This window comes from Penicillium hispanicum (assembly GCF_028827665.1).
Source record: "Penicillium hispanicum strain IBT 35686 chromosome Unknown utg000006l_segment0_segment0, whole genome shotgun sequence".
Taxonomy (NCBI): domain Eukaryota; kingdom Fungi; phylum Ascomycota; class Eurotiomycetes; order Eurotiales; family Aspergillaceae; genus Penicillium; species Penicillium hispanicum.
Window position 1 is genome coordinate 3,268,847 of NW_026623198.1, and position 26,573 is coordinate 3,295,419.

At 52.7% G+C, this 26,573-nt stretch overlaps 10 protein-coding genes across 10 annotated transcripts; 3 read left to right on the forward strand and 7 right to left on the reverse strand.

Moving 5' to 3' along the window:
* Positions 1-761: 761 nt before the first annotated feature.
* Positions 762-2,727, reverse strand: N7459_007568 (uncharacterized protein; the record flags this gene model as incomplete). The annotated part of the gene is made up of 9 exons (XM_056946736.1): positions 762-794; positions 861-938; positions 992-1,145; positions 1,201-1,317; positions 1,373-1,495; positions 1,549-1,667; positions 1,716-2,072; positions 2,137-2,469; positions 2,512-2,727. 9 exons carry the CDS (start codon positions 2,725-2,727, stop codon positions 762-764), a joined length of 1,530 nt encoding a protein of 509 aa, XP_056798735.1.
* Positions 2,728-3,070: 343 nt separating this feature from the next.
* On the forward strand, positions 3,071-4,569 carry N7459_007569 (M20 family metallopeptidase; the record flags this gene model as incomplete). Its single annotated transcript, XM_056946737.1, has 5 exons — positions 3,071-3,169; positions 3,228-3,405; positions 3,461-4,037; positions 4,107-4,250; positions 4,305-4,569. The coding sequence occupies 5 exons, from the start codon at positions 3,071-3,073 to the stop codon at positions 4,567-4,569; spliced, it is 1,263 nt and encodes a 420-aa protein (XP_056798736.1).
* A 260-nt stretch (positions 4,570-4,829) lies between these two features.
* On the reverse strand, positions 4,830-7,144 carry N7459_007570 (fungal specific transcription factor domain-containing protein; the record flags this gene model as incomplete). The annotated part of the gene is made up of 9 exons (XM_056946738.1): positions 4,830-4,877; positions 4,940-5,224; positions 5,303-5,465; positions 5,534-5,735; positions 5,797-5,933; positions 5,983-6,618; positions 6,765-6,846; positions 6,903-7,058; positions 7,129-7,144. 9 exons carry the CDS (start codon positions 7,142-7,144, stop codon positions 4,830-4,832), a joined length of 1,725 nt encoding a protein of 574 aa, XP_056798737.1.
* A 225-nt stretch (positions 7,145-7,369) lies between these two features.
* Positions 7,370-8,934, forward strand: N7459_007571 (M20 family metallopeptidase; the record flags this gene model as incomplete). The annotated part of the gene is made up of 5 exons (XM_056946739.1): positions 7,370-7,489; positions 7,580-7,751; positions 7,801-8,395; positions 8,453-8,583; positions 8,654-8,934. The coding sequence occupies 5 exons, from the start codon at positions 7,370-7,372 to the stop codon at positions 8,932-8,934; spliced, it is 1,299 nt and encodes a 432-aa protein (XP_056798738.1).
* Positions 8,935-9,230: 296 nt separating this feature from the next.
* Positions 9,231-10,932, reverse strand: N7459_007572 (fungal specific transcription factor domain-containing protein; the record flags this gene model as incomplete). The annotated part of the gene is made up of 4 exons (XM_056946740.1): positions 9,231-10,028; positions 10,094-10,658; positions 10,703-10,802; positions 10,866-10,932. 4 exons carry the CDS (start codon positions 10,930-10,932, stop codon positions 9,231-9,233), a joined length of 1,530 nt encoding a protein of 509 aa, XP_056798739.1.
* Positions 10,933-11,673: 741 nt separating this feature from the next.
* On the reverse strand, positions 11,674-12,745 carry N7459_007573 (phytanoyl-CoA dioxygenase family protein; the record flags this gene model as incomplete). Its single annotated transcript, XM_056946741.1, has 2 exons — positions 11,674-12,622; positions 12,681-12,745. 2 exons carry the CDS (start codon positions 12,743-12,745, stop codon positions 11,674-11,676), a joined length of 1,014 nt encoding a protein of 337 aa, XP_056798740.1.
* Positions 12,746-13,319: 574 nt separating this feature from the next.
* N7459_007574 (uncharacterized protein) lies at positions 13,320-15,176 on the forward strand (the record flags this gene model as incomplete). The annotated part of the gene is made up of 6 exons (XM_056946742.1): positions 13,320-13,501; positions 13,557-13,775; positions 13,843-14,098; positions 14,162-14,425; positions 14,482-14,814; positions 14,889-15,176. The coding sequence occupies 6 exons, from the start codon at positions 13,320-13,322 to the stop codon at positions 15,174-15,176; spliced, it is 1,542 nt and encodes a 513-aa protein (XP_056798741.1).
* A 723-nt stretch (positions 15,177-15,899) lies between these two features.
* On the reverse strand, positions 15,900-18,859 carry N7459_007575 (uncharacterized protein; the record flags this gene model as incomplete). Its single annotated transcript, XM_056946743.1, has 2 exons — positions 15,900-18,697; positions 18,763-18,859. 2 exons carry the CDS (start codon positions 18,857-18,859, stop codon positions 15,900-15,902), a joined length of 2,895 nt encoding a protein of 964 aa, XP_056798742.1.
* Positions 18,860-19,777: 918 nt separating this feature from the next.
* N7459_007576 (Zn(II)2Cys6 transcription factor) lies at positions 19,778-23,014 on the reverse strand (the record flags this gene model as incomplete). Its single annotated transcript, XM_056946744.1, has 3 exons — positions 19,778-20,638; positions 20,694-20,746; positions 20,803-23,014. 3 exons carry the CDS (start codon positions 23,012-23,014, stop codon positions 19,778-19,780), a joined length of 3,126 nt encoding a protein of 1,041 aa, XP_056798743.1.
* Positions 23,015-24,523: 1,509 nt separating this feature from the next.
* N7459_007577 (MFS transporter) lies at positions 24,524-26,540 on the reverse strand (the record flags this gene model as incomplete). Its single annotated transcript, XM_056946745.1, has 3 exons — positions 24,524-25,319; positions 25,405-26,287; positions 26,444-26,540. The coding sequence occupies 3 exons, from the start codon at positions 26,538-26,540 to the stop codon at positions 24,524-24,526; spliced, it is 1,776 nt and encodes a 591-aa protein (XP_056798744.1).
* Positions 26,541-26,573: the final 33 nt, after the last annotated feature.

A 26,573-nucleotide genomic window follows, 5' to 3' on the forward strand; every position in this document is an offset into this window, starting at 1 on the left:
CTAGAACTCAACGTTGATGCAAAGGGAACCTGTTCACCGTGGTATGCTTAATCTCAGCAGCGATGGTCTCGACCACTTTCCAAAGCAATGAGGCAGATAAGAAGAACTACCAGCCTGGGAAACTGCTTAATTGTCTGATTTTGTTACTGCGAATGAGTAGTCGCAACATATTATGCTCGGTCGGGCCACTCGGCCCGACCGAATGCTTTTGTTGAGACGACTACTACGCCCGGCAAGCCGACTAGGTAAATCACCTAAGGGGGAACTAACCCTTAGTCATTATTTACCAAAGGCCATGACTAAATCATAAACAGTCTAGTATGAGGGATTGACATGCTAGACATGCCACCCCGCCATCTTTCATGTCCCGCTTCTACTTAGGTTACACGCCCAGCCCGAGAATGGTGTAGTCGTTATTAGAGCGTACCTATCCATGTAAAGATGTGCAAAGATTGAGGAGAATAAATATAATTCAGTCAAGGCAGTTTATCCAGAAAGAGTACAGCTCGGAAGACTCATTTTGAAGGTACTACATAATCATTCTTCAACCTATGTTCAGCCACCAATAAAGGAGAGAAATCGGGAATGTTGTTGCAGCGTGCCAGAAAGAAGGTAGCATATAACTAATATCACTTAACATCGATTACAATCAACAATTAACAGGTTTGCAGTACGATATAAACCAGACGACGGGATCCTCCATTATCGTCAAGTGCGGCTCACGGCAGGTAGCCTCTTGACCCAAATTACCCTGGCTATGGCTATAGGACATAGCGGAAGTGAGGATTTTGCATCTTAAGTGCTTGTCAGCATCGGAAGAGTGCCATTTTTCGAGTACAGGATTGAAAAGAGACACTCACATCTGTCATATCGGATAGACCAGCAGATACCACGGCCGCTTGATCAAGTTCGGGAGCATTTCCATGCAGGCGATCGCGCTGCAAATATTTAGTGGTGACGAACAGAACAGGATTTCTTGCTTCTGACTTACCCTCTTGTTCTCTCGAGCATTGAGCACGTACATCAAGCCGACTATAGCGATCTGTGCGGCGAAACACACAATCATGGACGCAAATCCGGATTGATACCGAGGCGCCTCTCGCGCAAAGAAAAGTTGAGGCCCGATCAAATTTCCAACGCAGTAGCTTTTCAGATACGAATCAGTATATTTCGATGGCCACGAAGGTAGCTGGGACTCACCTGACAAAGAATGAGGATGTAAACATCGTCTTCTTGGTCCGACCAGCCACATTAGACTGCACCAAGGTCATCGCTACAACAAAGGTGACACTGAAGCCAACCAAGAGATAATAACCGCTTTGAATAATGAGCAATTGCGAAAAGTTGCGTGCGGACGAAAGCAGAGACTCACAGTAATCGACCCACACGATTGGAGTCGGGAAGGGCAAAGATCAGGACTGCTCCAAGGAGAGCAACCAGTAAGCCACCAATCATTATAAAGTGGCGTACACCGCGGAACCGAGAAGCCAAGTAGCTGCACAGTCATGTTAGAGCTCTGAGCAGCGTGGCGGTATTCCTATAACGTACCCTGAAATCCACAACGCCAGCACCTGCGAGGCACCGGATGGTATACCGAGCAGAGTCGAGCTGAATTTCGAGAAGCCGAATCCATTCACAATGAGGGGTGCAAACGCAGACACGGATCCCTAGGCGGGATTAGTATGATTGAGGAAAACCGGGGAAGGGAGTCGAACGTTGGGAATAGTGTCTGCCAGACAGAGCAAATTGATCAACCAGAATCGGGGGTCAAGCAAGGCCTCCTTTACTTGGTCCATCTTGAAGGATTTGTTGTCAATACCTGTTTCATTTTGCACAACGCGCAACGTTGCAATCTCCTTCTCCCTCTGGGAGAGCCACTTGGCCTTGGTCGGATTAGACGGGGTGATTAGTACAAAAGCAAAACCCCAGATGATCGTCGCAGCGCCAAATATTATGAAGGGAAACTTCCATGCCGGAAGAGTCGATTCAATATGGCCGATTCCGTAGGCAATCAGCCCACCGATGATGTTTGCAACTCCGTTCATGGAGAACCAGATACAGGTCCGTAGGGGCTGTTCCGATCTGTGACCTTTGTCAGTCCAAGAGGAGCGTTATTGGTAGGATCAATGGACTGACCTTCGATAAAACATCTGTCAAAAGGACAAAGCAGGGGCTCACACCAGCTTCCATTATGCCAAGAAAGAGACGAGCCGTAGCCAGACCTGCGAAGTCATGACCCGCAGTCATGCAAAGAAGAACGATGCCCCATAGAATGATGAAGATACCACAGGTCCGCGCAATGTCAACCTTTTGAAAGAGCGCATTGACAGGGAACTCTCCTCCGAGGTATCCCAGGTAGAAGATAGTTGTGAGCCAAGAATATTGGTCGTTGACCAGGTGAGCATCGGTTTTCATGCCCCAGAGTGCAGCGTAGGAGACGCAAGACTTGTCGAGAAACTTCCGAGCAGACTATTAGGGTCCACCTTTGTTGATCGGGGCTTGCCAGCTTACCTGGAGCATATAAGTGAAAGCAAGCACGGGAAGTAAATATGTGTCAATCTTCCTCAGGACCCTCCGCTCTTCGGCCTCCTCCACTTGGAGATTTTCCACTGTTCCATTGAGAACTGTCACTGCGACGTCGACTCCTTGGATCTGTTTCATCTCTGTCTTTTCCAAGTCCATAAGACTAGGACCTTGTTCTTTCTCGTGGGAGGCTAGTTCGGTCATGGTGATTCGGGCGAGTGTCAGTCACTTCGACAAGAAAAGCACCAGCAGCTAGGATGGTGGAGGGTGTCAATAGCAGACGGCATGGTACTAAATAGCTTGCTCATGGACAATCGGATGACGCTTATCAGGGGAACACGCGTAGCTGTTCAGCATGAGCTAGAGATTGGCGTTCGACGAAGTCGACTCGGTCGGCCCGGCCGACCCGAAGTAGATAAGACAACTGCAACAGTATTAGCGCAGATTATCTACCACGGAGCATTCAACTACGGTTGGGAATTTTTATAAGACCACTGTCGGGTGAGCCACTGGTCGCGCAGTCCAGCCAACCTTTCGCACGACCAAGATGGCGGAACAAATCACACTGCAATCGGCCGACTTGATCGGAGAGGTCGTGAGCGCCATTGACGGTGCTAGTGATGAGCTACGGCGCTTGAGTCTTGAGGTGTGTCGATATCGCTGCATGTAACAAAGGACAATAAGAACTTACATGATCGGTTCAGATCTTCAACAATCCAGAGACAATCTTCGAGGAGTTTAAAGCGTGCGAGCTGTTGTCCAATTGGCTCGAGAACCGAGGGTGGAGCGTTCGCCGAGGTGTATATGGTCTCAAGACTGCGTTTGAGGCACGCTTCTCCATTGTCGAGGGAGGAAGGACTGTCTGTTTTAATGCAGAGTACGGTGAGTCCATAGCCACGTCTCCCTGTGCGTGTAGTGCGTGTCTAAGCCAAAATAGATGCCCTTCCTGGTCTGGGACATGCCTGTGGCCATAACTTGATCGCAGTCTCCTCACTGGCATCTGCGATTGCTCTCGAGCACGTCCTCAAGACCCATCGATACCCGGGGACAATTGTTGTCATGGGGACTCCGGCCGAAGAGTCCGGCGGCGGGAAATGGATCATGGCGACCAATGGTGCATGGAAGGGGTTTGATGCGTGCGTGATGACACACGGGATGCGTGATTTCAGCACTCCTCTCTGCTTGACCAAGGCTTCCTGGAAAGTTCGAGCGAAATTCCATGGCTTAGCAGCACATGCGGCCACCGCTCCCTGGCAAGGACGAAACGCCTGCGACGCTATCGTGCATGCATATGCCGCAATCTCGATGCTTCGCCAACATCTGGAGAAAGGCTCCAGTATCCAAGGCTGCATTCTTGAAGCGGGAAAGGCGTCAAATATCATCCCCGACTACGCCGAGGGCCTATTCAGCATTAGAGCTCCCAACATGCAGAAGCTGGATGTGCTCAAGTCTAGATTCGAGCCCATCTTTGGTGCCGCTGCCGCTGCAACAGGCTGCAGTGTTGAGCTTGACTGGTAGGTCTTCATTGCTGAAGTCTCAAGCTTCTTGAATTGTCGCACTCACATTGGCCCGTTTCCCTGCAGGACCGCTCTGTATGAAGACGTCGTCTCAAATGACACTCTCGCCGAGCAGTATCGCAATTACATGATCCAGCACTTGGGTGTGGATCCAGAGGAACTGCCCACGTTGGAAAAATCCCGAATTCTCCATGATCAGCCGGGATGCTCGTGAGTGTTGTCGATTTGAAATGCGTGTCTCGAAGCCTCACTGACTCGCAACAGGGACTTTGGGAGCTGCTCCTACATTTGCCCCGGAATCCAGGCCATGTTCTCGATCAACGCCAGCGACTTCCCTCATTCGATTGGATTCCGTGAAGCAGCGAGCGGGGAATTTTCCCATAAAGAAGCACTGAGAGCTGGCCAGGCGAACGCTCTGATTTCTCTCGACGTTCTTATCAATGATGACTTTGCAGGGAAAATGAAAGCGGAGTTCATTGAGGCCATGAAAGAAGCCGGCCGCTGGGAATCGCAAGGTGAATCCAATTAAGTTACAATGGTGTTTCTGATCCCAATCGAGTGCCGAGCTGGGACTGAATGCGACAGAAAACGAATAAATCACGGGAAGCGTTGAATTAAAGCGCTGGTTCCGAAGAAATGGGATGCGCTGGGGGCAGGACGGAGGAGAGGAAAAGAGGCCCCGAACGGAGGCTGCCTGACTACTCACGCATCGCCATCAAGTAACATCCACAGATTATTATATAACAAATCATACATAGCTTCGAAGGTTCCTTGGGTTGTTCTGTGGACTCATTCCCAAGGAAATATACCCAATGCTGGGAAGTTCTCGTCCCATGTCTATCGCAATTGTCAGACATTCGGACGAAAGTGTCAACCAATATAGCTAGGATATATCGTACCATCTCTTCCATGAAGCTGGGAATATCAAAGAGCTCGCTGAGCGGCACGTCACCGCTAGAGTCCTGGACAACCCGGGGACTCAGAACTGTTTGAGTCAAGGCTGCCATTCTATTAATATCTCGTCGAAGCTCATTGGCAGTGTCTTGAGCTCCAGCCTCTGCAAACATCTCCGCTGCTTGCTCAACCCTGGTGAGGAGATGCGGAGTGTCGACGAAACTGTGAGCTAGAGGAAGGGCTTTGAGAATGAAGCTGATTGCGTAGTATGATGGAATGCCGGAAAAGTCCTATTATACCAGGATCCGATCCCGATCAGTTCACGATACAGAAATATTGGAGGTTATATCATTCTTCTCTGTACTCACTATGGTATATTTCAATGCTCGCCTGAATGCTGGGGATTCATGCTGAGTTTGAATCATCAAGCTTGCACTGTCTAGAGCTCGCTGCACGAATTCTATTCGAGCGGGATCGGATCTCAAGTCTTCTACTGACTCCATCCCCTGCAGTGCGAGACCATTGATGTAGCTTTCGATGATAAACAAAGATAAGATTAGTTTCCAAGATTGGGCAAATTATATGATCGTGTGACTCACAGCTTCATGAAGGCAAATGGCATCAGTAGGCGATTTCTATCTTGCTTCTCTGGAAATGTTTGGTAGAGCGGGTGGAATTTATTGGTCATTTCATGAAGCCAACTATCGACACCTTCATCAGAAGAAGTAAGGAGATCAATAACTCCCTGTGATAGTGGCTTGCTCCTCATCCCAGAGTTCTGTAGCTTTCCTTTCAAATCTCCTATCATACTATCATTAAAACCAAGCCAATGGAATGTGGATATCCAATCCGAGATGCTTACCTGCAATTGTGAATCCTTGAATGTAAGCGCAAATGCGATTATCGACGAGGCGGTGATAGGGCGACATAACAAGGTGCTTTGCATAGACCAGATATTGTCTCATATTGTTGATAATGAAGGGCTTACTGAGATTCGTTCTAAAAATATTCAGCTGAGAGTCCAAGAAGACAGCGAGGTACAACTTACTGCAGGTCCAGACAACATAGGGTGAACCAGGCTCTGGCACCTTCAACCAGTTCTGGGGTATGCTCAGTATCCTGATTCCCAATTAGAATAGCCGCTTCATGTAACTTCAACTCGGTGGCCACGGAGACTATGTAGCCCATTAAGCGCGCTCGTCCGGTCCATGTTGCAAATATAATCATGGCGTAAACTGCAAGTAGATCAAGTGTTGGTCCTTGAAACGTTTGCATAATAAGGTTGTCAACCGCCGCGACTTTTGATAGATATCTTTCGGGGTGTACAGCTCGTGATGCAACTGCGCATATGACGGCCGACATAAGTGAGTGGTTTCTGATGGCTTCAGTAGCCGAGAACAGCTGGTCATCTACCACTGAGATTATCGTACTGCAATTAGTGCAAAAGAAGGTGTACAGCTCATCCCATTCGCTTTCGATGGTGACTAGGGGGGAGGCGGTGTTAGAGGAGATGGCCCTCGACATGGCCGGGAGGGCTACTTCATTAGACGGCGATAATGAGCTCTGCGGATGTGCGAGTTTCCCAGGATGAGTTTGAGCAAGCTCTGTTCGCAATGTATCAATTTCTAGTCGAAGCTGTCGCTCCATCAAATCCAATCGCCGCTCCAGATGGGCCGTTTTGGCACTATGTCATTATTAGTTGCCTTCAAGACTCGGAAAAGACTAAAACAAAGACGAATCAATGCAATCAAGAACTCACTCAATATCTGACGTGTGAGCCACCGGTTGCGCTGCTCTTGGGGGGACAAAGACACATTCTGCATTGCTCACGCGGCATCGTTGGCATGGTATTCTTCCGGGGCCGCCACATTTGAGCTTTTGGCTTCTGCAGCGCAGACAGGCCGAGAGTGATCTGTGGAGAGGCAAAGTCAATGAGATTTGCTCACATATTTGTAGCAGCAGACATACCTATGCGCTTCGCCCATGGTCGTTGGACAGCATGAGCATGTGAGTCGAGTGATTGAGCCAAAGGAGAGGAAGAGTGGAGAGGATGGAAAGAGCCGTACACAATCGATAAGCTCGCAGTTCCGCACTCGGCAGTTGCCAGATGACCCGGGTGGATGCCTTGCAGCCTTACAGCCTCACAACCTTACAACCCAGGTATCAATCACCTACATGAGTAAGCTATTCTTACGAATGGCTTCCTTCATCGTGCACTAATGAGAATCAAGAGAGTATTATTGATGCAGCAAGTCCGTTTTCGACCTGTGAAATGATAAGGTCACTATCACCCATGTTCGGCTCCGGCCCGACCGAGCCGAGCCAAGATATGCCGAGATCGGCTAGAACTACGCTGCTCTTTAAGGCTGCATGATCCTACCTTCAACCATTCTCAGGTTCCACTACATTTATCGGCATTCAAAGCAAAGGACATCATGTTGATTAAACTGTCCGAGAAACCTGGGGGTGGAGAGAGGCATACTGTTGAAGATAACGAGGCGATTTCACGCGTGATTGATTCATATTCTTCCCAACTATGGGACATAAACCAAAAGGTAAGGTCGAAAACATTTCACAAGATCAGAAATGGTCTATGGAATTTCCTTCTAATGTCCTTTTCGGGCATTCTAATAAATTCGCAACAGATTCACCAGAATCCAGAACTCGGTTTCCAAGAGAAGCTAGCCCACGACAACATCACTTCGATGCTCGAAGACTTAGGCTTCAAAGTCACCAAACACGCACATGGTCTTGACACATCATTTCTTGCCGAGTACGGCGAGGGCGGGCGGGTCGTGGCTTTCAACGCCGAGTATGGTAAGTATTTTACACGATATCATATCCAACCGATTTCTAACTTAGATAGATGCTCTTCCCGGAATCGGCCATGCCTGTGGGCACAATCTTATCGCAATGATGTCTATCGGTGCATTTCTAGGGGTTGCTAAAGCTCTCGAGCAGCAAAAGATCCCTGGGCGTGTGCGCCTTGTTGGAACGCCTGCCGAAGAGGGCCTTGGAGGCAAGATTCCAGTCATTAACGCTGGAGCTTATACAGATGTGGACGCTTGCATGATGGTGCATCCCGGACCCTTCACTGAATGCCCGGGCTTTACAGGCGATGCATACATGCCTACTCTTGCGAGCCTGAAGTTAACCGTTCGCTTTACTGGGAAGACTGCGCATGCCGCCATGGCACCCTGGGAAGGGGTGAACGCACTCGATGCAGCTGTTCTATCCTATAACAGCATAGGTGTCCTGCGTCAGCAAATCCACCCCTGCAATCGTGTGCACTGTATCATTTCCGACGGTGGGCTGCGGCCCAATATCATTCCTGGCTCTTCGGCAATGGATTGCTACGTACGCTCTCCCACCCTCGCAATGGCCGAGGAGCTTTTTGAGAGAGTGAAGAATTGCTTTGAAGGGGCTGCTTTACAAGCGGGTTGTACCATGGAGATTCAAAGGTCTGTCATCCCCTCCCGTCTTCTGCGTTGGAAATCCGTAATTGACATGAGACTCAGACATAATGCCTACGCTGACTTGCGACCTAACAAGCCTTTGGCAACGGCATATGCACACGCAATGTCTCACATGGGAGTAGAAGTCCGGTGCGACCTGGAGTCCTCCGGAGTCCCTGGATCTACTGACCAAGGTCAGTCCTATCTATCCTTCTCGGTCGAATGGCCACAGTTATAGCCCTTGCTGATCCGCGATATTGGTAGGAAATGTTACATACGAATGCCCCGGGATTCAAGCATATGTTGGTATCCCTGCCGCGCCGGGCGCGAACAACCATACAGTTGGTTTTACAGCAGTTGCCGGGACCAAAGAGTCTCATGATCTCTGCATTCATGCAGCAAAGGGAATGGCCATAGCTGGTCTGAGTATCCTGAAGAGTGATGAGCTTGCTGAACAGGTGAAGTCGGACTTTGAGGAGGACAAGAAGAGGCGCGGGTTGCCCTCAACGAGCAGAATGTTTGATCGAAATGCTGGGTTTTGCTAGTTGCTGTTGAAAGGTAATCAGTTTATTATCAGAAGTTCACCACCGAAAGCGATCCTAGCGGAGTGTGCTAGTGAGATAGGTATCAATGGAAGTATATCAAAATTTATTCAAGCGAAGCAAGGAGGAGAATATCCTAAATTCTATTCTGACTACTAGAATAAGGCTATCTAGAGATTCTCCTAGAAAGGCTCTATATTCGAGTTTGAAAAATCATAAAGCTGATTTATACATTTTTCCACATTCCTATCGGGCTTTCGCCAAGTATCTCTCTCTGTGTGTGTGGCCAGTGAGTCTTCTCAGTACAAGACCACATAAGGGTGATCTCGCTGGAGAATAGTCTCCCAGTTTACGTTTTTTTCATGGCCGTGCTTCCAAACTAGATCCAGGAACTGATGGACACTAGCGATGCTCCCCATGCCGATGGTGCTTTCTAAAATACTAACCCGATACTCTATCTGTAGCCTCTGCGTTTTCCTCGTTGTAGCTACGCCTGCTAGAAACAATGGCAATAACAATTGTCCATTGACCGGTGATCCAGGCGGTATGTTAGAAATGCAATCGAGGATTTTCTGCACCACGGCTTTCTGATTTATTCGATCGCCGACTTCCCAGCCCATCGTTGCATTTAATCGGAGTATCGCGGCCCATCGGATGGCCTCGGCGGCCATGATGTTGTCGCGAATGAGTTGGGGATTTGAATCGCGAACTTGTGTTGGAGCCATCCACTTCTCGAGATATTCCAGGATTTCCCGGGCTCTCGCAGTGAGAGCATCATCAGCTGGCGTGGCTATGTGGCTGATTGCCTTCTCTGCTACAAGCTGCTCGACGGAATCTAGCACCTGGTATAAATCACGTGCAAGTCCGAATAAAGGATGAAGTTTATGTCCTTGTCCTGCGTACAGGTGCGACGCATCTTCACCACGCCCAACGGGAACCTTGTCACAAGTGATTCTTGTTTTGCAACATATCAGCTCGTACAGGTCCAAAGCGGACTGTATTGGTGCAGGCACGAGAGGCTCTTGCATGTGCGAATCAATCAAAGCCTTTGCCCCGTAGAGGTGAAGAATCCATTTGGATGATGTCCCATGGCAGATCTATTTACCTCTGTTAGCCAGGCCAAAGCCCTTGAACTCATAGGGAACAAGTGGGCAACACCTACCCCGAAGAGGCATAACAAGAGAGATGTGATCAAAGTGTGAGCTATTGTGTCCTGAGATTGCAAATCAAGCACCAGAAAATGCAGCGCTAGGCTATGCTGGCGAAGCAAAGTATCCTCAAATTTGGGATATGCTTTGCACAAATGGCAAGCGGATAACGCGAGCATAGCGTGTCGGACAGACTTTATCTCTAGCGCCACTGGAATAAAATCGGTCAGGAAAGGATTTTCATCATCGTTGACGACAGCCAGTGCTCGAGAGACATGCTGCACGTAATGAAGAAACAGGTGTTGCTCTGTGGGGTCGAAGGTTGCCATATCCTCCTGGGATATGAAGATTGTTCCAAGTAATGGCATTATGTTCATGGCCGGCTGCTCTTCTTCGCTATGAGGGAAGGCACGAGGCCGTGATTCAAGTGCGCTGTTTTCGCTTAGGTCTCCACGGCGGATGACCCCTACCAAGCTACCCTCGGGGAGCAGGGCAACTTGGCTGAGGTATTCACTCACGTTGAACCCGGCGCTATTTCCGATGCTTTGTTTCAGCCATGTGCCGGAGTCTATCTCAAGGCTGGATAGATCGCCAGGCTCTGGGTTCCTGCGACCCTGACCGACACTGGTACTTTGCAAGGACTCCTCTCTCGGTCGGCAGTTGGAAAGTCCCAGTCGTCGACATTCTTGGCACACTGGAAATTTCTCGTCACACTTCTTCCGGCTGTGCAGATGTTTGTGATGAGTAGACTATCTTGGCTTATAGTTATCATGGCCCGACTCTCACCGTTGTAGACAGTTTGAACAGCCATGACGGGAGCGTGGATGGCTTGTCCTTCGCCGGAAACCGCCATGATTCGGATTTGGGGGAGCACCTTCGACTGGTTCTCGCTGCCCTTTAGGTGTATATGAGCACAACAAAGACAGCCCTTCCACCAATGTACATATTAGCACAATTCTGATGCCGTGGGAAGAGGTGCTCACGCTCGCAGCGATGACAGGGCTGGCCTTGGCCACATGCCACCTTTATTGATGCACATATGTCACAAGCCGTGCGTTGACGGGGCATGCTGTGAGAAAGATGATTGGGAAAATCAATTCATGCCGATTCGCCTAGGATTAGTGGAATTCGTCTGGCGTCAGCGGCAATGCCAGTCTGTCATGGTCCGGTCAATATCATAAAAGGATGGGAGCTCGACCCGGGTTGGTAAAGGTCCGATAGCGGTATCTCTGGGCAATTATATAATTTTGTACCGTCCGCCACCAACTTCATCACTTGAACTACCGACAAGACGATCTCAGCTATCCAAGCTATGCGAACCAACCGAATTCCTATTCCACAGGCTACATCTACATTTAAGTGCCAAGGTCACGCCCAGACCCCCTCGGGGCATTTTTATGACCCCATTTCTTTCGATTCTATCGACCTACATCTATCCTGAGAGATGCATCTTCATGTACAGCATGAGTTCCAATTCGATTTCTAGTCCACCTGCTTCTTTATATATGGCTACAGATGCTTCGGATATGATTTTCGATAGTACAGTTTTGTTCCTGATCTGTGCCAGTCTCACAACACCGCAATGTGATGAAGTCTAGTATGGCCTCACACCCGCAAGCTTCAATAGCTTGTCACTCATTTCGGGAAGCTCCAGGGGTGCTTCACGGTCCCGCGGATCCCGGGTTCCATCTGGAAGCATGGCACAATAATTACGAATGACGACGTTATCATGAGGCCAATGCGTGGTCCCTCCATACTTGCGAAACACCTCCGACTTGCGCTCGAGTGTCTCGGCGGATGCAAGCTTGGCCGGGGAGAGCGCAGCGTAGATCACAGTGCGGATCGTGTTGCTGGCCTCAGTGGGCTCCGAGCCATAGTGGATGGTGCGACTGTCCCACACAATCAAATCGCCGATGTCTGCGCAGACTTTGTGAGGGTGAAGGCCTCTCTTCTTGAACCACTCGAGCTTCGTCTGGTCAAACCAGTACAGGTCTTTGGAGGTCCAGGTCGAGGGGTCCGTCTCGGTGTCAAAGTACTCATCGACTAGCCGGTGGGAACCGGGATAGACCATGAGCCCGCCATCGTCTGGACCAGCCTCGGAGAGGTTGATGATTCCTTGGACGCAATGCATGCCGCGCCGCAACGGGCTCTGGTCCACATGTTCCCACGCCCCCTTCCGCGGAACATCTTTACGATTGGGAAACGTGATGTTCAGACTGTCGAAGCTAGCTAGGAGCTCCTCCGTCCCCCATATCTTGGCAAAAGCGTCGATAACTCCAGGCTCCATACGAGCGTCCCACATGAACTTTTCATGGGCGATCGCGTAGGCGCTGAAGGTGTTGATTGTGCTCTGGAGCGGAAGGTTCTTGGCCACCCACGTCTCGGGATTCTCATAGTCCAGCTCGGTGTTGCCAAATGATTTGAGCCATTGACGGGCTTTTCGCTGGTAGTCCAGCGCCCTTTCCCGTGGGATGGCACCTTTGATCACCGCGAATCCATTCTCGCGAAGCTCGGCGCGCCAGTCACCGACGGGGGCGTCGACGCTGTCAAGGCAAGAGGATTAGATTAACACATTCGTCCAGCCAAAGGGTCATGACCTACAGCGCATTTGCAGGCTCTTGCGCGATCTTGATGGGAGCAGTCACAGTGGTGGTGGTAGTCGACATGGTGAATTCGTGGAGAAGTTAGATGTTCGAATGAAGCGATCGTAGTTTCGTATCGGAGAAGTACAGGGGAGGTGTGTTGGGTTTATGTAGATTTCAGTCTCTTCAATGACGAACAAATCGATCGAATGAGTCAGTGGAATCCGAATGCCGTCGTAAACCTGGAGTTTACAGGTTGGCGAGAGTGATGCTTCCAGTTTCTTATTCGTATCTATGCTTATCATGAATGCCGTCGTATCGCAGCCAACGTTGTTCGGGCCGCCCGAATGCCGTCGTATCCACGATGTGAATGAGTTCTCGTCCTTTCCCCGTTCCCCCACATTCACAGTGATAAGACACTAATCCTTAGCGACGTTAAAGCAACTATTAGTGTTGGCCAAATGGTGGGATTTCGAGAGATAGCACGGAAAAGGATCGGTTTATCTCTGATAAACCGGTGCATTTGCCGAGCCTGGTAGTATAAGTGGTGATTGCTTCGCTCAAGCTATAAAGGTATTTGCTCTGCTCTTCCTTCCAGCCTGGAACTCTGAGAGTGCAGTCTCGCCTCATACCGACCAAGGCATTCCTCTTGTCCGCCATGGATACATCAACAAACCCGCCAACGCTGGCGGCAATCCCTAGTGACACCAAGACAGACCTCAAGGTCGACGTCGAAGATTGCGATGACGCGCTCCAAGCGCTGGAGAACGACCAGTCTCAGCTGGGCATCCCGTTGTCCTCGGAAGACGATCGGCGTATTCTACGCAAGATAGATCTATGGTATGTACACTCTGCCCATGGGTTGTAACACTCCCCGATGTTGACTGTTGCCCAGCTTGATCCCCCTTCTCTTCTTCTCTTACTTGTTTCAATATCTTGACAAGCAGGCTATGAACTATAGCGCCATCCTGGGTCTCCGGACGGACATGCACCTAGTCGGCCAAGACTATTCGTGGGCGACCAGCCTGTTCTACTTTGGGTATCTGTCTGCTTCGGGGGCTGTGGCCATGTTGATCATTCGTTTGCCCATTGGCCGGTTCATGTCGGTCGGGATGTGAGTACCCCTGATCCCATCAGCACAGGCATTCTGGACTAATGCGTGTCCTATTTGCACCAAATAGGGGGCTTTGGGCCGCTATCCTGTTGTTGACTGTCCTCTGCAAAAGCGCGTCCGGCTTGTGGGCCGCACGTTTCTTTTTGGGGTTCGTCGAGGCGAGCATTGCTCCTTCCATGAGTCTCATCATCTCCATGTGGTACAAGAGATCAGAACAGAGTATTCGCCAAACTGCTTGGTTTATGGGCAATGTGACTGGGGGCTTGGTGGGTGGTCTGCTGGGATATGCAGTTGGGCACATCCATACTATCGCAGCATGGAAGGTAAGAGCATTGTTTGTTCTTCAGCGAGGGATCTCATTCTAAACTGCTGTCCTTCTGTTAAAGGCCCTCTTTATCATTTTTGGAAGTACGACCTTTGCTTGGTCGATCCTGTGCTACTTTGCCCTTCCGGACGGCCCCATTGGAGCGTGGTTCCTTTCAAAAGAAGACCAGATCAAAGCCGTGGAGCGTGTCCAGGATAATCTGACGGGTATCAAGAGCCACCACATCAAGCGCTACCAAGTGATCGAAGCTCTGGTGGATCCAAAGACATGGTTACTTGCCCTGTTCCAATTTACACAGAACGTGCCCAATGGAGGTGTTGGATCAGTGAGTTGTCGATGGTGCTCTGTCTTCCTTTTGATTGCTAAATGATCGCCGAACAGTTCGCTTCTATCGTGGTCGAGGGCTTTGGTTTTACCACCCTAGATACTCTACTTGTGCAAATGATTGGAACCGGGTTCCAGATTGTCTTCGTCGCCATGTCGACCATTGGCAGCACCTACTTGGCGAATACTCGCACTTACTGGATGCTGTTCAACACCATCATGGCCTTGATTGGCTCGGTGATGATTCGCCAGATTGATGCCGAGCATATCTGGGCTCGCTTCATGGGGTATTGCCTCATCATTGCCTTCTCGGCCAGTTTCCCCCTCACCATGACGATGATCAGTAATAACACAGCCGGTTTTACCAAGAAATCGACTGTCACCGCGGTGGTATGTCTCTGTTTCCGCACCCCATCCTCAACCAGGTTGAAGCATTCATTCTCACATCCAATCCCGTCATGTAGGTTTTCGTTGCATACTGTGCCGGGAACATCGTCGGTCCACAGATCATGTTCGCGAGGGAAGCACCTAGCTATCCTTCAGGATTTGCCGGAATGCTCGTGTGTTTCGCGTGCTCCGCAGTCATCGCGCTGTTGCTCCGGTTTTACTGCATCTGGGAGAATTCCAAGCGAGACGCGGCCGCCGTCGCCGTGGGGGATCTCGCCGAAGACGGCGCTCCTGTGCCCTCGGCTGCTTTAAACCTCATGGATAAGACTGACCGGGAAATACCCCAGTTCCGCTACGCGTACTAGCCAGCTCTTGGAATCTCGGGTGTGAGAGGGTGGGGACAGACATTTCTCGATATATTTCGGCTTCGCTACCTGGGTAATCTCGGAGAATCCGATATTTCTCGGCAGACTTCGCTTAGATATTAGTTCAGGGAGGACGGGGCCAATTTGAGCCAATAAGTCTGTACAGAATCGATGGCTTATGTGCAGAAATGGATAAACTATTAATGCAAGATTCCACGCCTTTTCAACTACTGGAATGAACCGAACTGCCAACGCGCACTCGGGGATTCAACTACAAAAAGGCTGCACTGTATCAAGAAGACCGTCGATCTGGATAATGTATTCTAGTGCCAGGACATGCATCGGAAATGAAAGATGGGAGGAGATCAGAAACTACTTCTATCGAGTTGAGCAAAACTAGACTGGAGTAAGGGATCATGGAAATCACCAGAGTAAATCTATGAAATGCAAGCATATCCAGGGTATTCAACCAACAGACACCGAGACCACCAGCATGCAAAAACAAAAGCTCAAAGGCCGAGAAAAGCAAAGGGAAAAGAAAAGACATACAAGAGGATGCAGCAACAACGCCCAAAGCCCGGCCCCGCGAATGCCATGCATGTAACGCCCGCACACTCTCATCCAAGTCATTTATCATAGAGTGCGATGATAAAATTACTTCACTCGGAATGCATTCCACGTCCCACGTACCATACCAGTGACATGTACCATACCCCACAACCGCTAGATCACCTTGCCGCCATTGCGAATCCATTCGCGTAGCCGGCCGAGGTCGAGGACACACTCGCGGTGCATTTCGCAGGCCACTTCCCAGTGCTTCCGCACCTGCATATCCTCCTCGATCCCGCGCAGATATGCGCTAAACCCGCCCTTGGCATTGCCAGGAACGAGATGCTCGTCGGCATCGGCTGTGTCGGTGTCTTCGCGGACCCCGGACGCGCCGGTCTCGTCGTCGACTTCGTCGTCGTGGCCGTTCACCTTCAGGCGGGCGGAGTCACCGACGGCGCTGATCCAGCCCGGCGAGAGGCCGGTCTCGATGGCGGCTTGGCGAGTGTTGAAGTGTAGGAGAATGCGGCGATTGAAGGCGTGCCACTCGTGCATGTACGTGCCCATGGCGGACACGTAGTAATTCCACTTGCTGCGGGGGAGAATAAGCTGTTGTGATCCCGGTAGAGAGTACGGTGACGGTGCCTTGGGCCGTTTGGGAGGGTTCGGGAGCTTGAGGTCTCGGGGGCGGATGTCGCGTTTGGACGTGGTTTGTGGCTTCGCCCGGGACTCGAAGGGGAGCGTGGCATGGACATCGTCAAGGTTCTCAATCCCGCCGTTATTCGTGGTGGTGAATGGTGCAGTGTGGCGGAGATTATCGAGGTCAAAAAGAGGATTGCGGGTCTCGCCGTTAGAGGCGCTGCCTTCTGTTCGTGAGCGCTGAGACTTCTGGGCGGTGGCCGGATGTTCCTGGGGACCATGGGCATTCAGATTCGGGTAGCTTGCGCTTCCGGGTGTGGTAGTAAACCCGGTTCCTGGCATAGTCGCAGCAGCTGGCTGTGGTGGAGGAGGCAGCTCGTCATCAATATCCATAGCCTCCGCATCGGCGGGCACGGACGGACTAGGCTCAGGCGGAGTCTCGCTATTGATCGTCTCCCTCGCTTCCTCGGCTTCAGTCGCCACGGTTGCGGGCTGTGGTGTGCTGCGTACTTTGGTCCCCGATCTGGCCTGTTTCTTAGGACTTCGGAGTGGCGGGGTGTTGGCCGACTGTCGAGATTTGTCAACCTCCGGCACATTCCATGAAAGGTTCCGTAACTGCTCAGCCCATTGATCCGCGGAGAATTTCGCCTGTGCAAACGGGGTAGGAGGCTGCTGTGGCTGAGCATGTGGAGGCTGGCCTGTGGACATAAGTGGATTGGCACCAGGGGCACCTGCTGATGCTGCCGGCTGTGCTGGATCATTTCGCCCTGCTGTTCGGCTGCGGTTATGGTAGTTCGGTGATCTGCGGAGTAGTTCTTTCTCGGCAGCTGCTGCACCAAGGAAATCGAACTGGTTGATATGATCCCTCCAGTCTTCCGCAGAAAACTTCTTGTGCAGGTTGTTCACGTCGCTTGAACTCCGGTGCTTGAATGTGGAAGATTGCGGATCCGTGGGTTTCGAAGCAAAGTGCGATCTGAACAGATATAAGTTGGAGGATCCATAGAGCGTCACAAAATAATTTTCATACCGAGAAGTGGAGCCCTGGAACTGATCAGGCTGTTGCGGCCGGTTTGAGCCTCTGGTAAATGCAGCACTGTCTGAATTGTGTCCTTTGTGGTCGTCGCTGTCAGCCGTCAAATCCACATAATGCACAGGGGGCTGTCGAGGTCTCCGGGATCCTTCGTCAAGGGTTGGTGCTGCATGCTGGAACCATTGGGCGCTGGGCCGGGTAGGAGGGTCCTCACCAGTTCCGGGGCTAGAGTCGTCTTTCCGGTGGAAGTCTGCAAATTTCTGATGCGGCCGAAGTCGACTCTTAGGCACAGCCTTGGGCTTGAAAGGGTTCGGTCGGAACAATTCCTCATCCGTATCGTCCGGGTCACTAGAACTGGTGTCGGGAGAAGGGGAATAGGCAGGATTCCGTCGAGCCTTGGGACTGGCGCTGCGGTGTCTCTCCGGCTTGTCATATACAGGGCTGGATGGGTTGGTGCGTGCATTTGACGCTCCGTATGAGCCCGATGGAGTGCGTATAGTGGACGAGCGTCCAAGCTTCGTCTTCTCACCCCCGGAAGTGGCATAGCGACTACTTTGCCGCTCAAACTCCGGGGTAACGGGTGGTGGATCAGGCGCGACTGGCGGTTTTTTTGCGGTGGGTGGAGGAGCAGATTCAAAATACATGCTGCTTGGCCTCTCGCTTCGATAATTATTGTATGCTGAAGTGTTTGCAGCCATGGGCTCGTCTCCTCCAGCAGTGCCTGGGGCAAAGCCATGTCTCTTTTTAGGCGAGTTGGGACTGGTCGGGTTCTGGGTTTTGACATTCTCTTTGAAATACTCATAAGCAGATTTCGGCCGAGGATTACCAAAGGGCGTGTTCTGCTGCCGCGGCGTCGCGCCGGGCGTAGCATTTGCGTATCCAGTCTGCGGATCAAACGACCGCCAAGCTCCGGCATTCGAACCTCTCATGCCCGAGAAGCCCCGGAAGGCATCAGCCCTCGTCTGTGCTTCGTCTGCTTTCTGCCATTGCTGTGGCCCCGCGCGCGCATGTGTTGCATATCGTTGGGCACCCGACGAGGGGCCGTTCGACGTGGTGTTAGCCCGGGCGAACGGCGGCTTCGGGGCTTGCGGCTTAGAGGGAGGGGTGGGAGTAAAGGGTTGGGTCCTGCGTGGGTTCGTCTTAGGAGGTCCGTAGACCTTCCCATAGCCGGCGCGCAGGCGATCCGTGTCGTATTTCAACCGTTGCTGGGGATCACTGAGGATCTCATGGGCTGCTTGGATGGCCTGGAATTTGGCGTTGAATTCCTGTTCCTTTCCTGGATTCCTATCGGGATGGTACTTGAGCGCTAGACATTCAGATTTAGCGGATGTTCTCCCTTTCATCCGACTCGCAACTTTTGTCGGTGCTCACCTAGCTTCCTGAATTGTTTCTTGATATCCTCGGCCTCCGCACTGGGCCCGAGCCCCAGATCCGCATAGTAGTCCCTGCGCACGTCCGCTTTCACCATGTTGGGCGCGGTTTAGCGACGAGAGTGTGGGTATGGGCAAGAGTCAAGTTGCATAATCGAAATTCAAGTAGATTCGGCGATCCCACGCATGACCAGTCACAAAGGCTCAGTTCCAGATGCCCGGGCAAAGATGTCGCATGCAAGGTGCGACGAGAAGGAGGGTAGAGGTTGTGTGATTTGTGAGAACAACGAGAGTAAAGTCCTAAGGTGACCTCAGCCGCGTGTATAGCAGCCTGCGTCGCGCAGGGAATCGGCTTCCAGAAAGCGAGTGGGTGGGTTCGAGGAAAAACGGCGGGAGTCGGTTGCCTGCAGGCTCCGTTCAGGGCTCAGATCTCGAACCTTAGCTGAGACAAGTGATATCCCGGTCAGGGCAGTCGCGGCAAATGGACATGATAGTCTGGATCACAAAGGCAGTGCGGTGCGAGGTGGAGGGAGGGACGGGAGGGTCTAGGTCCGGGGGTGGGACGCAGCGCAGGGAAATCGAAATCGTCGATCGTGGGCACCTGAAGAGGTTGAAGTAAGGCAGTTGGGTCCAAGCGCAGATCGCGCCGAGTGGGCGAAGCAGCCAACAGGATGCAACTGGGCCCAGTGAGTGGCCGAGCGAGGCTGGGTTTGGTTGGGTGCGTTGGCGCTGGGAAGAAAAAAGCGGCGTGTTTGTTTTGACGTGGGACCCGGTTGCTGCCCAAGGCATCGCCGTGCCTGCTGTATACCAGGGATCGCAAGTATACAGCCATGCAACGTCGACAGTCGGGTTGCAATTGAATCGTAGACTCTAAACTTTTTGGCATGATCACCGGATATACGATAGACTATCATGATATATGGTATCCTAAACTCAGAACAAGCACAGAAAACACGGCAAGACTCAACAATCCCCAGGTTAGAAGAAAAGCACTATTCATAGAGAAAGAGAACCCCTTACGCATCGCCACCAGAAGCGCCAGGTCCAGAACCGCCAAAGAAATATCCCTCTAAAAGATCGTAATTTGCGTTTTCGCTCCAATCATGCTGGAAATCCATCGCCATGCCGAAACCAAGGTCAATGCCCACATTCTGGCCGAGAGACGCCATGTATTCGGCACTGGGGTCGGTTTCTATAGGCTGGTTTTCTGCGTCCCCAGTTCCAAAGTCCAGAAAATCAAGGCCGATACCTGTATGAGTGTCTGGATCCGCAGTTGGGACAGGCTGAGGCCCATTGCCCGGAGAGCCATTCTGCTGCGGCGAGGTCGCGTAGAAGAATGGGGGCGGGGGCTGCGGAGATCCCGGGTTTTCGTATTTGAGAAATTGCTCCATCGATGGAGTCCGCTGTGCGTACGGGCGAGCTGAGCGTTCTGCGGCGAAGCCAAGAGCCAAGGGCTCGGCTTGTTCCGCTCGAACTGCATAGGGTTGTCCGCCGGCTCTGGGGTCTGCTCGAGATCGGTCGGCCAGTGCGGGACTATCGTTGAACAGGTCGCCTAGATTCATGTCGAACTTGGGCACTGGCCGTTGTGGACGGGTCTGGTTCTGCCGCCGCGCCTGCGTCTGTCCCACTCGCTGTCTGTGATCGTTTGGTTGGCGTCGACCAGTGTATAAACCGCCCGGTGCGTGCGATGACGAGTGCTGCACGCGACTCAAATCAACCTGGGATCCGAACCCGGTGGTAGACAAGGACATCTGAACTGTAGCTTTGCTCATCCGCTCAAAGGCATCTCGGCAAGCTTCGGCCGGTGGGCACTTGTGCATCAAATCGCCCAGGACAGAAGTCGCCGCCAAAACGGTGAAGTCTACCTCGTCGAGAGTCTAGGAAAAAAACTATTAGCACCAAGCAACTGAAGACAAAATATGGAGAACTGACCAAATGGCTCCGAACCAAGGGCGAGTGCCAGATGGCATATAGGAAGGATATCCCTAAAGAGAATGTCAGTCACATAGTCAAGGTCCACGTCAAAGTGGGTAAATCCTACCAGCCATGAAAATATGATGAGTAGCGAGATACGTATAGTTCAACAAACGCACTCTATGCAGCTGCCGATAGATCCGAATAACCTTCTGCCCAGCCTCTGCCACGTTCAGGTAAACATAGTCTTCCTCATCGCCTTCGTCGACATGCGAGAACGACGGGCTCGAAACATCATCCGCGGGGGTCAGTTCCCCCGCCAGTTCAGCGGGCACTGTTAAGCTCTGCTGATATAACAGAATGATAGCTTGCCAGTAGTTCAATTCGAGCAGTTCAATCGAGAATCGCACGCCCGTATCGGCGCGGGTAGGGGCACTCTCGCGCCATTCAACCAGGCGACGATGCACGTCGTGGCGCCAGGAGCGGAAAGAATCAAAACCTTGCAGAAAAGGCGAGGTGAGCTCGGCATGTGGAAGGATGGCGGGGGTATCCGTTCGTCGTCGTACGGCGCGCGCCTGTTGGTACTGGAGGACATCGTGGATCTCAGATTGCAGGAGACGTAATTTGAAGTAGTGGAATGCAACGTGCTTATATGTCGGGGCACCATCGGGCGGCGACAAAAGGCCGGATTTGGTGATATACTTGTCGTCCACCATGGATGGGAAGTCCGTGCTGATGGCCTGGTCGCTGATACCAAAGGGTCGTCCAACGGAAGTAGCCACGAGTCGGTCAAAGCTGTATACGCACCACCACAGACGGCGACGCAGATCACGCACCCATTCACGCCGGCCGCGTTCGCGAGCGTCGATGCGCGATTGTACTTGGTTGCCATCTTTGGATCCCGAATCTAGGCCCACGCCGTCTTCGTAATGAAGGCCCAGGTCGACCGCTAAGCGCATTGCAACACCGACAATATACCACAGGCCAGGAGCGACTGGCCGCAACAAGGCAAAACTGGCTAGTAAAAGCACCGCCTGGAGTTCCTCTAAGCCGCCAAATCCTTCACTAGATGAGGAGCCGAGAAACGATTCCAAATGCACAATGGCGGAGGCATGGTATTCCTCTGGTTGATATTGATGGCTCGAGAGTCGCGGCCGCTTCGTTGTGGACGAGGCGCGATCGCGAACTTCCCCGTTTTCCTCGTCCGGGCTCTGCGGCTTATCCTCGAAGATGATGCCAGCCCCAATGGCGAACACAATATTGAGAATGTACAGAGCGCGTGGAGAACGACTCTTCTCCTCCAATTGATATGTCCGGTCCAGTAGCTCCATAAAGTCACCACGGTGGAGAATGGGCATCTGGGGGTTCGCATGCTCAAAATAGAGATCGACTAAGCGTTCGGCCAGCTCTCGGTCGGGGAAAGCAGCGTGCTTCATCATCGGACGTGTCTGGAGCCCGAAGAACGAATCTCGCATTGTACCGGCTCCAGGCCCAGCAGCCGCCGTCTGAGGCAATCGTTCACTGGTGCGGATCGGGGCACGCTCGGGCATATTACCCGGCAGTGAACTGCGCACCGCCGCAAAGACGACCCGAGCAAATGAAATGCCCGACGTTGAGCCCAGATATCGAGGATCGGACGTTCCTTGCACGGAGACCATACCAATATTCGACACCAGATTGTGTAGGCGCCAATTGTCCTCGTTTGCCGAATCTCCATCGGCATCGCGATTGTGCTCCCCATCTGTTCTTTGCCCAGACTGGTTGGACTGCTCCTTCGAGCCCCCATTTTTCCATTGTCTCTTCTCGGCACCGTCGCCAGTGTGGCCCTCGGGGCCGGCAGAGGATAGCGCCGCATCGCCCTCGGTCTCGGTCTTCACCGCATCTTCTTCGTCGAAAGCGACGGCCTTCTTAAACTCGACGTTATGCTCCGCTAGCTGTTTCTCGAGGTACGCGACCCGGCTCTCCAGGAAAAACACATAGCTGCGCGGGATCTCGCGCTTGGTGATGGGATCATAGCCAACGCAGCGAACGCCGGCCTTCTCGCAGGACTGGCAGCGTGGCAGGCGCTGGTCGCAGCGGTTTTTGCGCAGCCGACAGCGATTGCAGGCGGAGACGTTGCGAAAAGACGAGGACGTGGATGAGGCGGCGGTCGCGGCGGAATGCGCGGTGGGCAGGGCGGGTGACGCGGACGGACCGGCGGTTGGGGCGGAGGGGCTTGCACCATCACGCGAGACATTCAGGATCGCGGGGTCGAGCTGGGTGGGCGGCGTGTCGCCGGACGGATGAGGCCTCTTCTTTCCCGAAGAGGCCGGCGCCGACGGGGAGGGCGGGTTAGGCATTGTGAGGTGTGAGTGGCGAGCGCCGCAGAGCTGCGCTCATCGCTCGACGGTGGGCTTTGGCGGAGACAGCGGTCGGCAACAGCGGTTTAACCCCCCGGAACGGATCAGCGCGCATGATAGATCGGGGCGCGAGGTGCACTGACGGCTCGAAACGCGGGCAATTCAATTTTTGCGATCCTGGACGAAGGGAAAGGAGGCGGCCCGCACCGCATAAAGTGGTTGGGTGCCGAGGGGTGCGATACTGTCCGCGGCGCCAGTGCGTGTCCCGGAGTTAAAGTATCCTCCGAAGGTGGTTGAGCTGGGAGATAACAGCCCTGGTGAACGGCGCCGCACAGTCGTCAGACTAGCGAGGTGCAAAGATAAAGCGACTGCGGTTCCGGGAGGAGGGCGAGGGCGAAGCGCGTGGCTGCAGCTGCAGATTGGGAAGATCAGGAAGTACCGTCACGCCGATAGGGTTTTGGTGGAGTTCGGGTCTATTCCCAGCACGGAGACGGTTCACCTTGTCCGAAGGAATGGAGGAACTCGGCACTCTCAATACCCCAGGGGATCTGGCCGAGATGATTGAGAAGCACTCGTGAACAGTACTGGACCGATCATGCTAGTGCCGATGTTCGCACGGCAGTTGGCCTAACGGGAATGGCGTACGGCGTCCAGCGCGGTTGTGCAGCAGATCGGGGTCGGCGGAGACCAAGTGCCAAGTGGATCTCCCCGGTATGTGTCTGCTGTCATTGGTGGGGATACGGAGATTTGACAGCGCTGGAGACGGGGTACCATCGCGGAGGGGAGGTGAGAAGATGGAATGTTGCAAGATGGGGGGAAATAAGAAGAGGTCGTGGAGACGGGGAACGAGCGTCTATATAGCACGGAGTCATCTGATCCGCCTGCTTGTATTGCCTGACAGGCGGTTGTGGATATGCTTGACCTGGAGTCAAAAGGGAAACTAGAATTGCAACTGGAGGTCGAGTCCACGTCGGTGGACACTAAATAGTGGACAACTCGGAGAGAAATACCAATGATCAAATGCCATAGTATGCAAAGGGCAAAATGATGACGGCCGTTCATTGAGTCCGTAAGAATGGAGTCTATCTAAAGATCCACAGGGTAATAATGCTTGACATGATGAGCAGGAATGTAACTAGCGCGAATAAAACAAAAGACAGAAGACAAAAGACAAACAACCTCCCAGATGCACGTGAGTATCATCATAATATATCCCGTTCAATGCTCCAAGAGATGAAAAAGAAATAAACAAAACAAAAGCAAAAACAAGGGAACCAGAAATGCACGCCTTTCTTTTTTGCGATGCGTCCACTCTATGTCAGTTGCGCCGGGTTTCCGCTCTCGGGCGAATGGGGAAATAGAAACGGAGGAAAGAATAAGATAAAAGGGAATCAGGTATCGTAGAAGTCAAGGAAAAGGCAATGCAAATGATGAAACGGCCAAGTCCTTCCCAGCAGGACCAATAGAGGCGTATAGAGGGAGATAAGGGGTAAGACGCTAGGTCTCCATTCAAACGTGGGAACCAGCGGACGTATCAGGATCGGGGTGGGAGAGGCCATGAATGGCGTGCAAGTCCAGATTCGAAATGTCGAACTCGTGATCAATGCTGGAGCGCAGAGAGAGAAGGCGTTGCTCCTCATCCTCCATGCCGGAGTCCTCCGAGAGCGTATCGCGCTTCAACTCGGTCTCGCTAGCCTTGGAGTCGGATTGTTTGAACCGCTCAGGCTCCGGTGACTCCTCCATCCAGAAGCTCTCGATGGCACCGACCACGCAGACAAATCCACAGGCCCACCAGGCAAGCACGGAGCAGCCGCTCTCAAGCCCCTTGGAATGCAGGAGGCCAGTGATGGTTGGGCCAAAGGCTCGGCTCAAGCTGGCGGTCGAAGCTGCGGCGCCATTGATGGAGCCGAGGACTTTGGAGGTCGGCGCTGAGTTGGCCAGCAGGATCGCGGTGGCGGGGAAGGCGATAACGTGGAAAGTGATCTTGCTGATCAAGGCGACGTAGACGGCCGGCATCTGCAATTTGGCCGGCAGCAGGATCAGGTAGGGCACGGCCAGGTAGAGCGGCGGCCAGGCGAGTAGCACGAATCGAAAGGTCCGGAGGGTTCCGAAGTGCTTGACCACGAATGGGAACAGCCACAACTGAGCAATCATCGAGTAGACACCTTGCACGGCTAGCATGAACCCAATCGTCTTGGTCGGGAGACCGAGGCCGCCAGTGAAGTTGAATGGCAGGACGATCTTGTCGTCGGACTTGGGGGTACTCAGGAAGACCGGCATGAGCTGGTCAAATGAGACGCTGTGGCTGCAGAAAAGGAAACCCGAGGTCAGCAACGGCTTGCACCGGAAATGAAAAACCACAAGCACCTGTGGCGCTGGAGCCAACTCACTAGGCCAAAATTCCGTAAGCAACAATGGTGAAGATGACCTGTCGGGTAAAGGCCTTGGGCGTGGGGGGTTTCTGACCCTCCAGGTCACCCTCCGTTGACCCAACGTCACTCACGGGGCGCAGGCAGGGGGATGATTCGGCACTCTCGTATTCGGGCACGTCGCCATAGACGAAACACTCGGACTTCTCGACGGGAACGTCGGAATCGTCGGGAAGTTGGACGCGCGAGCGCCAGCACTGGCTGATGAGCCAGTGGCCCAACTCACGGCCGGGGTCGCGGCGGTGCTTCTTCTCCGGGTGCGTCTCCTCCAGAAACAACAACCCCACGAGGATGCCGCAGATGAGTACGACGATGCAGACCAGATTGGGCAGCAGGAACGGGAAGCGGTCGAAGAGCGAGTTGCGCGCAAACAGCGCTGGGTAGTTGTCGCAGGGCTGGGCCAGTGCACCACCCATCGCGGGCCCCAGGATAGAGCCCAGGCACCACACAAAGGGCATGATCGAGTAGGCCCGCGGCTGGTGCTCCTTGACCGTCACGATCTCCGCCACCGTCGTCTGGAGCACACCGATGTTGCCGTTCAGCAGGCCACCGAGCGCGCGGGCGATCATCGCCGTCGCTAGGTTGGGTGCGAATCCGAAGGCCACCATGCTGACAGCCGTGCCCACCAAGCCCATGATGAGAACGGGCTTGCGGCCGATGCGGTCACTCATGCGGCCCCAGAACATGCCCGCCGAGAACTCGGCAAAGGTAAAGGACGAGGTGATCATTCCGGCATAGAGAGCGATCTTCTGGTCATTGTCCGTTACATGGAACGACTCGACCATATGGTAGACGTAGGGGAAAATCGACATGAACGCAATCGGCTCGCAGATCCGAACAAGGGCTGGCGCGACATGGTCAGTTTCGTGGATTTTCAGAGTAGTAATTTGCGCGCAATGCCAATCACATCAAATCAGAGAGAGCGCGTGAGGTCACTCTTCTTTGTTGGCGACGGAGCCGTACAGTTCGCGATGCGCGCAACAAAAGTACCTCGACTTACCTAAAACGAACAATTGCCGGATTGGAAATGTCGACCAATCCTCCGCGGCCCCATTGCGCTGTCGTCGGCCCTGAAGGCAAGCTGGCCGATGAAACATAGTGAAGATGAAGTCCTCGTCAATCCGAGGGAA